The 13,475-nt window shown below is 38.6% G+C and overlaps 1 protein-coding gene across 1 annotated transcript in view; it reads left to right on the top strand.

Moving 5' to 3' along the window:
* Positions 1-13,475, top strand: part of ITGA3 (integrin subunit alpha 3) — a 220,156-nt gene that overhangs the window by 30,144 nt on the left and 176,537 nt on the right. Inside the window, exons 5-6 of the mRNA XM_053700125.1 lie at positions 7,607-7,693; positions 8,027-8,231. Coding sequence (XP_053556100.1) covers positions 7,607-7,693; positions 8,027-8,231 — 292 coding nt within the window. The remainder of the gene's footprint in view (positions 1-7,606; positions 7,694-8,026; positions 8,232-13,475) is intronic.

Raw genomic sequence — 13,475 nt, 5'->3', positions numbered from 1 at the left:
ATAATAAAATTATTAACCCCTAATCTGCCGCTCCAGACATCGCCACAACTATAATAAGCATATTAACCCCTAAACCGCCGCACTCCCGCCTCGCAAACATTAGTTAAATATTATTTACCCCTAATCTGCCGTCCCTAACATCGCCGCCACCTAGCTACATTTATTAACCCCTAATCTGCCGTCCCCAACGTCGCCGCCACTATACTAAATGTATTAACCCCTAAACCTAAGTCTAACCCTAACCCGAACACCCCCTAACTTAAATATAATTTAAATAAATCTAAATAAAAATTAATATTATTACCTAAATAATTCCTATTTAAAACTAAATACCTATAAAATAAACCCTAAGCTAGCTACAATATAACTAATAGTTACATTGTAGCTATCTTAGGGTTTATTTTTATTTTACAGGCAAGTTTGTATTTATTTTAACTAGGTAGAATAGTTACTAAATAGTTATTAACTATTTAATAACTACCTAGCTAAAATAAATACAAAAGTACCTGTAAAATAAAACCTAACCTAAGTTACAACAACACCTAACCTAACCCTACAATTAAATAAATTAAATTAAATTAGCTAAAGTACAAAAAAATACAACACTAAATTACAGAAAATAATAATAATTACAAGATATTTAAACTAATTACACCTAATCTAATAGCCCTATCAAAATAAAAAGCCCCCCCAAAATAAAAAAAAACCCTAGCCTAAACTAAACTATCAATAGCCCTTAAAAGGGCCTTTTGCGGGGCATTGCCCCAAAGAAATCAGCTCTTTTACCTTTTAAAAAAAATACAAACAACCCCCCCAACAGTAAAACCCACCACCCACACAACCAACCCTCCAAATAAAATACTATCTAAAAAAACCTAAGCTCCCCATTACCCTGAAAAGGGGCAGTTAGCTCTATTGCAGGAGCAAACCCTAACCTAAAAATAAAACCCACCCAATACACCCTTAAAAAACCTAACACTAACCCCCTGAAGATCGACTTACAGTTCTGAAGACCGGACATCCATCCTCAAGGAAGCGGCAGAAGTCTTCATCCATGCCAGGCCGAAGTCCTCAACGAAGCCGGGAGAAGTCTTCATCCAAGCGGGGCGAAGTGGTCCTCCAGACGGGTAGAAGTCTTCATCCAGACGGCATCTTCTATCTTCATCCATCCCACGCGGAGCAGCTCCACCTTCAAGACGTGCGATAGCAGTGTACATTATCATATCACTGCTTTGTGTAGAAATAAGCCTAGTCTGTTTATTGTTTAATTGCCTTTAGTGTGCAATGGTTGTACAAAACAAAGCCATTACTGATTTATGGGTTTGTCGACTGAATATTTAGGGGTTGATTTATAAAGCTGCGGTGGACATACATGCCCCTGTCCACCGCGGCTCGCTTCTGGCGGGCTGAATTCCGCTGCCGGAATTCAGCATTGCCCATGAACGCTATTTTGCACTTGCGTGCAATCCTGCCCCCGTGATTGGCTGTGTGTGGGCAGGTACCGGGATTGCACACGAGTGCAAAAATGCTGTCAATCTCCCTGGTTGGACGAGACTGGGGAGATTGAAATTCGCCACCTTAAAGGTGGCGAAAAGTTAGGGAAGCAGCGGTCTGATGACTGCTGCTTTTTAAATACGGTCTGCAGGTTCTCTTGTGAGAACCTGCAGTCGTAGGGGGCTGAAGGCTGTAATTTACTATGACTTACCCCTATGACTTACTTGTAATCAGATGAGTCAGGAGTCAGACTCAGATGCTTTCAAAGGTCTTGTGCATGCTGAAGGTGTCAGACGCTTGGGAGATCACAGGACCCTATCCAGGAGAAAGCAGAGATACTTGTCTGTATATTTCACACTTAGCAAGTCTCAAAAAGCTATGACATATTTAGGGCTTGTGACCGATACCCCTAGAATAACCTGTACATATAATAAGATTGCACAATTTACATCAACTGACGTTAAAAAAAACATAACATTCTTGTGCTATGAAATAATAGAAAATAATAGAATAATAGAAAAAGTCCTCAGAGTCCAAGCTCAACAGAAATCAGCCACAAGGCATAATAGAAGACTTACTATGGCAGTCATTGCACAATGTTGGCAGACTAGAAAAGTAAACTCACTTAAAGGGATACTAAATGTAACCACCGATCAGAAAGCGCTATCCAGGCTCTGAACCAAAAATGGGCTGTCTCCTAAGCTTTTAGTCCTGCTTTTTCAAATAAAGATGCCAAGAGAACGAAGAAAAATTGATAATAGGAGTAAATTAGAAAGTCGCTTAAAACTGCTTGCTCTATCCGAATCATAAAAGAACATTTTTGGGTTTAGTATTCCTTTAACATAAACATAAATGTATTATATGACAGACTTAAAGGACCAGTCAATACAGTAGATTTGCATAATCAACAAATGCATGATAAGAAGACAATGCAATAGCACTTAGTCTGAACTTCAAATGAATAGTAGGTTTTTGTTAAATAAATTGCAAAGTTATGTCTATTTCCACTCCCCCTGTATCATGTGACAGTCATCAGCCAATCACAAATGCATATACGTATATGCAGTGAGTTCTTGCACATGCTCAGTAGGAGTTGGTGACTAAAAAAGTGTAAATATAAAAAGACTGTGCACATTTTGTTAATTGAAGTAAATTGGAAAGTTGTTTAAAATTGCATGCTGTATCTGAATCTTGAAGTTTAATTTTGACTTGAGTGTCCCTTTAATTCTGCACCTTCAATAACTCTCTCAAAGGGAAAATGAAGTCCTCAGTTAGTTCAGCTGATGCTGGCTATCCTACTAATTATAAGAGCAAAACTATGAGTCCACTCAGAAAATTAACCCTCTTGTTCACGGCCCGTACCTCAAGTCTGCTAATTGATAAAAGCATGTTGGCTCTCCTGCTGACTATTAGAGCAACAGTAAAAAGTATGGACCCGCTCAGAAAATTCAGCCCCTTGTTCACGGCCCGTACCTCCAATCTGCCAATTGAAAAAAGCTTTTATCATGCCGGCTCTCCTAATGACTAGAGCAACAGTAAATGTATGGACCTGTTCAGAAAATTCAGTCCCTTGTTCAGGGCCTGGCCCGTACCTCCAATCTGCCAATTGAGAAAAGCTTTTCTCGCTGCTGGTATCCAAGACTAATGATCTTGCCGAGCCTGGGACTGAGCAGAGCTAGGGAACAATTTGAAGGTTTGGTTGACCCCATTATTCTGGCTTATGTTGGTAATAGGCTCTGTTTGTGAACATATCTTACCGATCTGCTGTTCCACTGGAGACTCTAGTGAGTCACACAAGCTCCATGTAGACCTACCCCCTCCCACATGCTCCTTTCAGGCAGCCAATGAGTGCTTAGAAGACCATCCGTGCCTAGACATCCCCTATGCTAACTTATAGGATGATGTCAGAAATCGCTTAAAGGCACAGACGAAGCATGTGCAAAGTTCTCTCGAACAGGGCAGATTACAAAACGCCTGTCTGAGAGAACTTTTCAAATGCAAACAAAAAACAAACAAAACACCTATTTCTAATTGTGCCACCAAAATGGTACTTTACTGCCCCTATGGAGGAGCCTTCACTGATATACATATATATTTAACATTACTGCCATCACTGCGCTACTTACCCCGTTTGCTGGCGCTGAAGTTCTGATACCGTCTCTGATGTCATCAGAATGAGGCTCCCATAGGAGCCTATGGAAGCACGCTCTCGTGAGCGCAATGCTTCCCAGCAATGCCAACGCGAGCTCGCATTTGCATTGCTGTTAACTTGTAATACCAGGGCACAATATCGTGCACTGGTATTACACAGTGGAGCACAAATATCGCTTTCATCAAAGCGATATTTAGCGCTCCACTTGTAAGTTGGCCCTTACTTTTTAAATTCAGTGATGGAATTTTGTGTTTCAGGTTCCATTGTCAGGTTTGTTTTTAGAGGGATAGAGTAATTTTCTAGACAAATATGATAAAAATTTTTGCAGAGAGAACCTTTACTCTACACAATTGACAAATATTCGGCTAGATTTAGAGTTCTGCGATAGCCGTCAAAAGCAGTGTTAAGGGGTCCTAACGCTGCTTTTGGCCGGCCGCTGGTATTTAGAGTCAGGCAGGAAAGGGTCTAACGCTCACTTTCAAGCCACGACTTTTCCATACCGCAGATCCCCTTACGCCAATTGCGTATCCTATCTTTTCAATGGGATCTGCCTAACGCCGGTATTTAGAGTCTTGGCTGAAGTGAGCGGTAGACCCTCTACCGACAAGACTCCAGCCGCAGAAAAAAGTCAGTAGTTAAGAGCTTTCTGGGCTAACCCTGGCTTATAAAGCTCTTAACTACTGTGCTCTAAAGTACACTAACACACATAAACTACCTATGTACCCCTAAACCGAGGTCCCCCCACATCGCCGCCACTATAATACATTTTTTTAACCCCCAATCTGCCGACCGCACACCGCCGCCACCTACATTATCCCTATGAACCCCTAATCTGCTGCCCCTAACACCGTCGACCCCTATATTATATTTATTAATCCCTAATCTGCCCCCCCAACGTCGCCGCTACCTTACCTACACTTATTAACCCCTAATCTGCCGACCGGACCTCGCCGCTACTCTAATAAATGTATTAACCCCTAAAGCTAAGTCTAACCCTAACCCTAACACCCCCCTGAGTTAAATATAATTTTAATCTAACGAAATAAATTAAATCTTATTAACTAAAGTATTCCTATTTAAAACTAAATACTTACCTGTAAAATAAACCCTAATATAGCTACAATATAACGAATAATTATATTGTAGCTATTTTAGGATTTTAATTTATTTTACAGGCAACTTTGTATTTATTTTAACTAGGTACAATAGCTATTAAATAGTTATTAACTATTTAATAGCTACCTAGTTAAAATAATTACAAAATTACCTGTAAAATAAATCCTAACCTAAGTTACAATTAAACCTAACACTACACTATAATTAAATAAATTAAATAAATTACCTACAATTACCTACAATTAAATAAACTAAACTAAATTACAAAAAACAAACAAACACTAAATTACAAAAAATAAAAAAAGATTTCAAGAATTTTAAGCTAATTACATCTACTCTAAGCCCCCTAATAAAATAACAAAGCCCCTAAATTACAAAAGTTAACAGCTCTATTACCAGCCCTGGTTTTTTTTACAGGCAAAAGAGCTAATTACTTTGGGGCATGCCCCGCAAAAAGCCCTTTTAAGGGCTGGTAATAGAGCTGTTAACTTTTGTAATTTAGATTAGGGTAGGGTAATTTTTTTATTTTGGGGGGCTTTGTTATTTTATTAGGGGCTTAGAGTAGGTGTAATTAGCTTAAAATTCTTGAAATCTTTTTTTATTTTTTGTAATTTAGTGGGGTTTTTTTTTGTAATTTAGTTTAGTTTATTTAATTGTAGGTAATTGTAGGTAATTTATTTAATTTATTTAATTATAGTGTAGTGTTAGGTTTAACTGTAACTTAGGTTAGGATTTATTTTACAGGTAATTTTGTAATTATTTTAACTAGGTAGCTATTAAATAGTTAATAACTATTTAATAGCTATTGTACCTAGTTAAAATAAATACAAAGTTGCCTGTAAAATAAATATAAATCCTAAAATAGCTACAATATAATTATTCGTTATATTGTAGCTATATTAGGGTTTATTTTACAGGTAAGTATTTAGTTTTAAACAGGAATACTTTAGTTAATAAGATTTAATTTATTTTGTTAGATTAAAATTATATTTAGCTTAGGGGGGTGTTAGGGTTAGACTTAGCTTTAGGGGTTAATACATTTATTAGAGTAGCGGCGAGGTCCGGTCGGCAGATTAGGGGTTAATACTTGAAATTAAGTGGCGGCGATGTTAGGGAGGGCAGATTAGGGGTTAATACTATTTATTATAGGGTTTGCGAGGCGGGAGTGCGGCGGTTTAGGGGTTAATACATTTATTATAGTGGCGGCGAGGTCCGGTCGGCAGATTAGGGGTTAATAAGTGTAGGTAAGTTAGCTGCGATGTTTGGGGGGCAGATTAGGGGTTAATAAGTGTATGTAAGGTAGCGGCGACGTTTGGGGGGCAGATTAGGGGTTAATAAGTGTAAGGTTAGGGGTGTTTAGACTCGGGGTTCATGTTAGGGTGTTAGGTGCAGACTTAGAAAGTGTTTCCCCATAGGAAACAATGGGGCTGCGTTGGGAGCTGAACGCTGCTTTTTTGCAGGTGTTAGGTTTTTTTTCATCCCAAACTGCCCCATTGTTTCCTATGGGGGAATCGTGCACGAGCACGTTTTAGCTGCTTACCGCTACCGTAAGCAATGCTGGTATTGAGGGTTGAAGTGGCGGTACATTAGGCTCAACGCACCCTTTTTGGAGCCTAACGCAGCCCTTCAGACAACTCTAAATACCAGCGTTGTCTTAAGGGTGCGTTGGGAAAAAAAGCGGCGTTAGCTACGCGGGTCTTTACCGACAAAACTCTAAATGTAGCCGATTGTATTTCCATGAATATCCTAAAGAGTAAAAAGAGGTTGTAAGTTGTATTAAGTTTTTTACATTGAAATTAATACAGCAGCATCACTTATGTATTTACTTTTAATCCTTATCGACTGACAGGATATTTAGAGCCAGTAAGGAGGAGTGATAAGTTTATGTGTGTATTTATATGTATATATATATATATATATATATATATATATATATATATATATATATATATATATATAAACAAAAAGGGTACAGGACAAATGGCTACTATAAATGTGTCTTTTTCAAAAAAATTTTTTATCAAACTTTAGAAAACATTAATGTTATGCTAGATTATAATTTTAATGTGGTGCAGACCCTATAAAAATTATTCTTTAACAAACTACAAGAGGAGAACAAGGACCATCAAAAATTTCTTAAGGCCCTGTATAGATAGGGAATCAAGCACTCTTTTTTTTATAAAAAATAGCTCAAAAGTATAGCTAAATTAAACAAATGGAATGAATCTCTGACGAGTTTTTATAAAAAAAGAGTGCTTGATTCCCTATCTATACAGGGCCTTAAGAAATTTTTGATGGTCCTTGTTCTCCTCTTGTAGTTTGTTGAAGAATATATATATATATATATATATATATATATATATATATATATATATATTTCCAATTTTTCTTTTAATTAAAAAAATCAGTCATTCTACTTAAGGAGGGTAAACTAGGACAAAGGTGTAGGTAATCAGATATGTGAAGACAGGATGCTAAGGTAAGTTATTAAGAAATAAAAATAATTTAAAGAAAGTTAAAACGTCTGTTGAACGTACTGGGTAGGATATCCTCTTATTTGACTGACCTCGTTATGCTGCTTGAGATTAATAGCATTCCGATTATAGAAGAGACAATACTTTCGCTACATAAAAAGTTCCCAAGTCCACAAGATTGCACATTTTGCTACAGTGTATGCAGAGAGAACAGTGAAGCAAATGATGTATAATTTCGAGCTGAGGTTTGGTGATGGTTAGATGTGCACTTTCGAAAATGTACAATCACTTCTAAACAGAACAAAGCAAAAGCATCAGACAGGATCCAGCATGTCCCCTAATATTTTCTGATTTGTATGTTCTGTTTTAGGTACAAACTATGTTTTACAGAGACAATCAAACTGGGACTTGACTGAAATCTCTTACGCTAATGTAAAGGAGCGCAACATATATATAGGTACGTCCCCTCCAGTTTGCCTCTTTAGTCTGCCCTTTAATTCTCCAGCTTTCCTGCTGCCTACAGCTTTATCTTCTTATTTTTCCTGTTGTTTTATCTCCTGGCTTGCTCTACTCCCTCCCTCCTCACACTTAAGTCCTTGTGCAGATCTATTTCACTCCCTCCTTGTCTTTCAACATTTCTTTGTCTTTCCCTTCTCATTCCTCTCTCATTGCCCTTTAATTGCTACCTATTTCTCCTAGTACTTTGTCTGTTTTACCCCCATATTTCCACCCTATCATGTACTCTCGCACTCTCGCTTTCTCACTTCCTCCTATCATATTGTGCCTGCAGGATACACAATGCAGATTGGCACTGGCATCCTTCAGAAGGACCAGGAAACTGTGGTATCAGGGGCACCTCGATGGGAGCATAAAGGTGCTGTGTACCTGCTGGAGCTGCAAGGGAACAGCATGGCGCTCAGACAGGTCATCAGTGGGAAGCAGGTTGGATCCTACTTTGGCTGCTCCATTGCTCTTGCTGACCTGAACAATGATGGGTGAGTAGGGAGTTACATTATACCCTTGTGCCAGTCTGTGCCTCAGTGCAATTAGTCCCTGAATCAATAAGTGTTATCATTTATGCTAGCCTGCCCCTCAGTAGATACCCGTACTAGTGTTTACCTTAAAGGGATATGAAACCCACATTTTTTCTTTCATGATTCAGATAGAGCATGTGATTTTCAAACAACTTTTTAATTTACTTCTATTATCAGATTTTTTTTATTCTCTTATTGGAAAGCAGGGATGTATGCTTAGGAGCCAGCCCATTTATGAAGCACTATATGGTATCAGTTTTGCAGGAATGGTATCCATTTGCAAGAGCTCTAGATGGTAGCACTATTTCCTGTCATGTAGTGCTTCAGATGCCTACCTAGGTATCTCTTCAGCGCAGAATATCATGGGGACGAAGCAAATTGGATAATAGAAGTAAATTAGAAGCGTGTTGAAATTGGTATGCTCTGTCTGAATCACAAAAGAAAATGTTTGGGTTTCATATCCCTTTAATATATCCCTATGCCATGTCTAAATATGCCTTACATATCATAATATACCCCTGCATGTCCGTGTGTCTGTACTCAATATACCTTGGGGCCTATTTATCAAGCTCCGTATGGAGCTTGATGCGCTGTGTTTCTGGCGAGCCTTCATAACCTGTCCGCCTGCTCTGAGGCCGCGGACAGCAATCAACCCGATCAGATACGATCGTGTTGATTGACACCTCCTGCTAGCGGCCAATTGGCCGCAAATCTGCAGGGGGCGACATTGCACCAGCAGTTCACAAGAACTGCTGGTGCAATGCTGAATGCGGAGAGCGCATTCAGAGATGTCTGTCGGACATGATCCGCTGATAGGATCACGTCGGACAGACATTTGATAAATAGGCCCCCTTGTGTCTAATCTGTATCTTATACTTTAGTGCATGGGCGTCCACAGAATTTATTTTAAGGGAGGTGGTGCTTATAAATAATTTATATGAAGCATATCAGTTTTTAATGAGATAAGTGATAGTTTTAAACTATATGACATCTGGGGGTGGTGACTCATCACAAGCGGCCCTGCTCCTTGTAATGTCAGGTTTTAGCTGCAAGTTGGCTTCTTTTTCATATAGAGGGTGATGCAGTTTACTTGACTGGTCCATTTTATTTCTAGTGGATATATCTAGAGGGTTGTGATACATCTCATTTATTATTCTAAACCTGGTGTATAATGAATTAAAGAACCATTATTTAATGCATTTACAGTAGAATTGCATAACTAACAAGTACATAATAAAACAAATAAATAAGCAGTAGATTTTATTCTGGCAAGTTTAAAAATTTACTTCAATTTGCCGGCCTCCGGTATCATGTGACAGCCATCAGTCAATTACAAACTCATACATATACACTGCAAACTCCTGAACATGCTCAGTAAATAATTGTAATTTTTAAATTAAAAAAAAATCTGATTTAAATAAAAATATGTTGTTGTTTTTTTTAAAATGATTTCATCTCATTTATTACTCCCAACCTGACATTTTTATTTTGCACACTTAGGCCTAGATTTAGAGTTCGGCGGTAGCCGTCAAAACCAGCGTTAGAGGCTCCTAACGCTGGTTTTGGCCGCCCGCTGGTATTTGGAGTCAGTGATTAAAGGGTCTAACGCTCACTTTACAGCCGCGACTTTTCCATACCGCAGATCCCCCTACGCCATTTGCGTAGCCTATCTTTTCAATGGGATCTTCCTAACGCCGGTATTTAGAGTCGTTTCTGCAGTGAACGTTAGAGCTCTAACGACAAGATTCCAGCCGCCTGAAAATAGCAGGAGTTAAGAGCTTTCTGGCTAACGCCGGTTTATAAAGCTCTTAACTACTGTACCCTAAAGTACACTAACACCCATAAACTACCTATGTACCCCTAAACCGAGGTCCCCCCACATCGCCGCCACTCGATTAAAATTTTTAACCCCTAATCTGCCGACCGCCACCTACGTTATACTTATGTACCCCTAATCTGCTGCCCCTAACACCGCCGACCCCTGTATTATATCTATTAACCCCTAACTTGCCCCCCCACAACGTCGCCGCAAGCTACTTAAAATAATTAACCCCTAATCTTCCGACCGCAAATCGCCGCCACCTACGTTATCCCTATGTACCCCTAATCTGCTACCCCTAACATCGCCGACCCCTATATTATATTTATTAACCCCTAATCTGCCCCCCTCAACGTCGCCGACACCTACCTACACTTATTAACCCATAATCTGCCGAGCGGACCTGAGCGCTACTATAATAAAGTTATTAACCCCTAATCCGCCTCACTAACCCTATCATAAATAGTATTAACCCCTAATCTGCCCTCCCTAACATCGCCGACACCTACCTTCAATTATTAACCCCTAATCTGCCGACCGGAGCTCACCGCTATTCTAATAAATGTATTAACCCCTAAAGCTAAGTCTAACCCTAACACTAACACCCCCCTAAGTTAAATATAATTTTTATCTAACGAAATAAATTAACTCTTATTAAATAAATAATTCCTATTTAAAGCTAAATACTTACCTGTAAAATACATCCTAATATAGCTACAATATAAATTATAATTATATTATAGCTATTTTAGGATTAATATTTATTTTACAGGCAACTTTGTAATTATTTTAACCAGGTACAATAGCTATTAAATAGTTAAGAACTATTTAATAGTTACCTAGTTAAAATAATAACAAATTTACCTGTAAAATAAATCCTAACCTAAGATATAATTAAACCTAACACTACCCTATCAATAAAATAATTAAATAAACTACCTACAATTACCTACAATTAACCTAACACTACACTATCAATAAATTAATTAAACACAATTGCTACAAATAAATACAATTAAATAAACTATCTAAAGTACAAAAAATAAAAAAGAACTAAGTTACAGAAAATAATAAAATATTTACAAACATAAGAAAAATATTACAACAATTTTAAACTAATTACACCTACTCTAAGCCCCCTAATAAAATAACAAAGCCCCCCAAAATAAAAAATTCCCTACCCTATTCTAAAATACAAATATTACAAGCTCTTTTACCTTACCAGCCCTGAACAGGGCCCTTTGCGGGGCATGCCCCAAGAATTTCAGCTCTTTTGCCTGTAAAAAAAAACATACAATACCCCCCCCCCAACATTACAACCCACCACCCACATACCCCTAATCTAACCCAAACCCCCCTTAAATAAACCTAACACTACCCCCCTGATGATCTTCCTACCTTGTCTTCACCATGCCAGGTTCACCGATCCGTCCTGGCTCCAAGATCTTCATCCAACCCAAGCGGGGGCTAGACATCCACTGAAGAAGTCCAGAAGAGGGTCCAAAGTCTTCCTCCTATCCGGCAAGAAGAGGACATCCGGACCGGCAAACATCTTCTCCAAGCGGCATCTTCTATCTTCTTCCATCCGATGACGACCGGCTCCATCTTGAAGACCTCCAGCGCGGATCCATCCTCTTCTTCCGACGACTAGACGACGAAGGACGGTTCCTTTAAGGGACGTCATCCAAGATGGCGTCCCTCGAATTCCGATTGGCTGATAGGATTCTATCAGCCAATCGGAATTAAGGTAGGAATTTTCTGATTGGCTGATGGAATCAGCCAATCAGAATATAGTTCAATCCGATTGGCTGATCCAATCAGCCAATCAGATTGAGCTCGCATTCTATTGGCTGATCGGAACAGCCAATAGAATGCGAGCTCAATCTGATTGGCTGATTGGATCAGCCAATCGGATTGAACTATATTCTGATTGGCTGATTCCATCAGCCAATCAGAAAATTCCTACCTTAATTCCGATTGGCTGATAGAATCCTATCAGCCAATCGGAATTCGAGGGACGCCATCTTGGATGACGTCCCTTAAAGGAACCGTCATTCGTCGTCTAGTCGTCGGAAGAAGAGGATGGATCCGCGCTGGAGGTCTTCAAGATGGAGCCGGTCGTCATCGGATGGAAGAAGATAGAAGATGCCGCTTGGAGAAGATGTTTGCCGGTCCGGATGTCCTCTTCTTGCCGGATAGGAGGAAGACTTTGGACCCTCTTCTGGACTTCTTCAGTGGATGTCTAGCCCCCGCTTGGGTTGGATGAAGATCTTGGAGCCAGGACGGATCGGTGAACCTGGCATGGTGAAGACAAGGTAGGAAGATCATCAGGGGGGTAGTGTTAGGTTTATTTAAGGGGGGTTTGGGTTAGATTAGGGGTATGTGGGTGGTGGGTTGTAATGTTGGGGGGGGGTATTGTATGTTTTTTTTTACAGGCAAAAGAGCTGAAATTCTTGGGGCATGCCCCGCAAAGGGCCCTGTTCAGGGCTGGTAAGGTAAAAGAGCTTGTAATATTTGTATTTTAGAATAGGGTAGGGAATTTTTTATTTTGGGGGGCTTTGTTATTTTATTAGGGGGCTTAGAGTAGGTGTAATTAGTTTAAAATTGTTGTAATATTTTTCTTATGTTTGTAAATATTTTATTATTTTCTGTAACTTAGTTCTTTTTTATTTTTTGTACTTTAGATAGTTTATTTAATTTTATTTATTTGTAGCAATTGTGTTTAATTAATTTATTGATAGTGTAGTGTTAGGTTAATTGTAGGTAATTGTAGGTAGTTTATTTAATTATTTTATTGATAGGGTAGTGTTAGGTTTAATTATATCTTAGGTTAGGATTTATTTTACAGGTAAATTTGTTATTATTTTAACTAGGTAACTATTAAATAGTTCTTAACTATTTAATAGCTATTGTACCTGGTTAAAATAATTACAAAGTTGCCTGTAAAATAAATATTAATCCTAAAATAGCTATAATATAATTATAATTTATATTGTAGCTATATTAGGATGTATTTTACAGGTAAGTATTTAGCTTTAAATAGGAATTATTTATTTAATAAGAGTTAATTTATTTCGTTAGATAAAAATTATATTTAACTTAGGGGGGTGTTAGTGTTAGGGTTAGACTTAGCTTTAGGGGTTAATACATTTATTAGAATAGCGGTGAGCTCCGGTCGGCAGATTAGGGGTTAATAATTGAAGGTAGGTGTCGGCGATGTTAGGGAGGGCAGATTAGGGGTTAATACTATTTATGATAGGGTTAGTGAGGCGGATTAGGGGTTAATAACTTTATTATAGTAGCGCTCAGGTCCGCTCGGCAGATTAGGGGTTAATAAGTGTAGGCAGGTGTCGGCGACGTTGTGGGGGGCAGATTAGGGGTTAATA

This window comes from Bombina bombina, chromosome 1, assembly GCF_027579735.1.
Source record: "Bombina bombina isolate aBomBom1 chromosome 1, aBomBom1.pri, whole genome shotgun sequence".
NCBI classification, from domain to species: Eukaryota; Metazoa; Chordata; class Amphibia; order Anura; family Bombinatoridae; genus Bombina; species Bombina bombina.
Note: the sequence above shows the minus strand (reverse complement) of the source record. Positions and strands in the feature narration are given on the sequence as shown.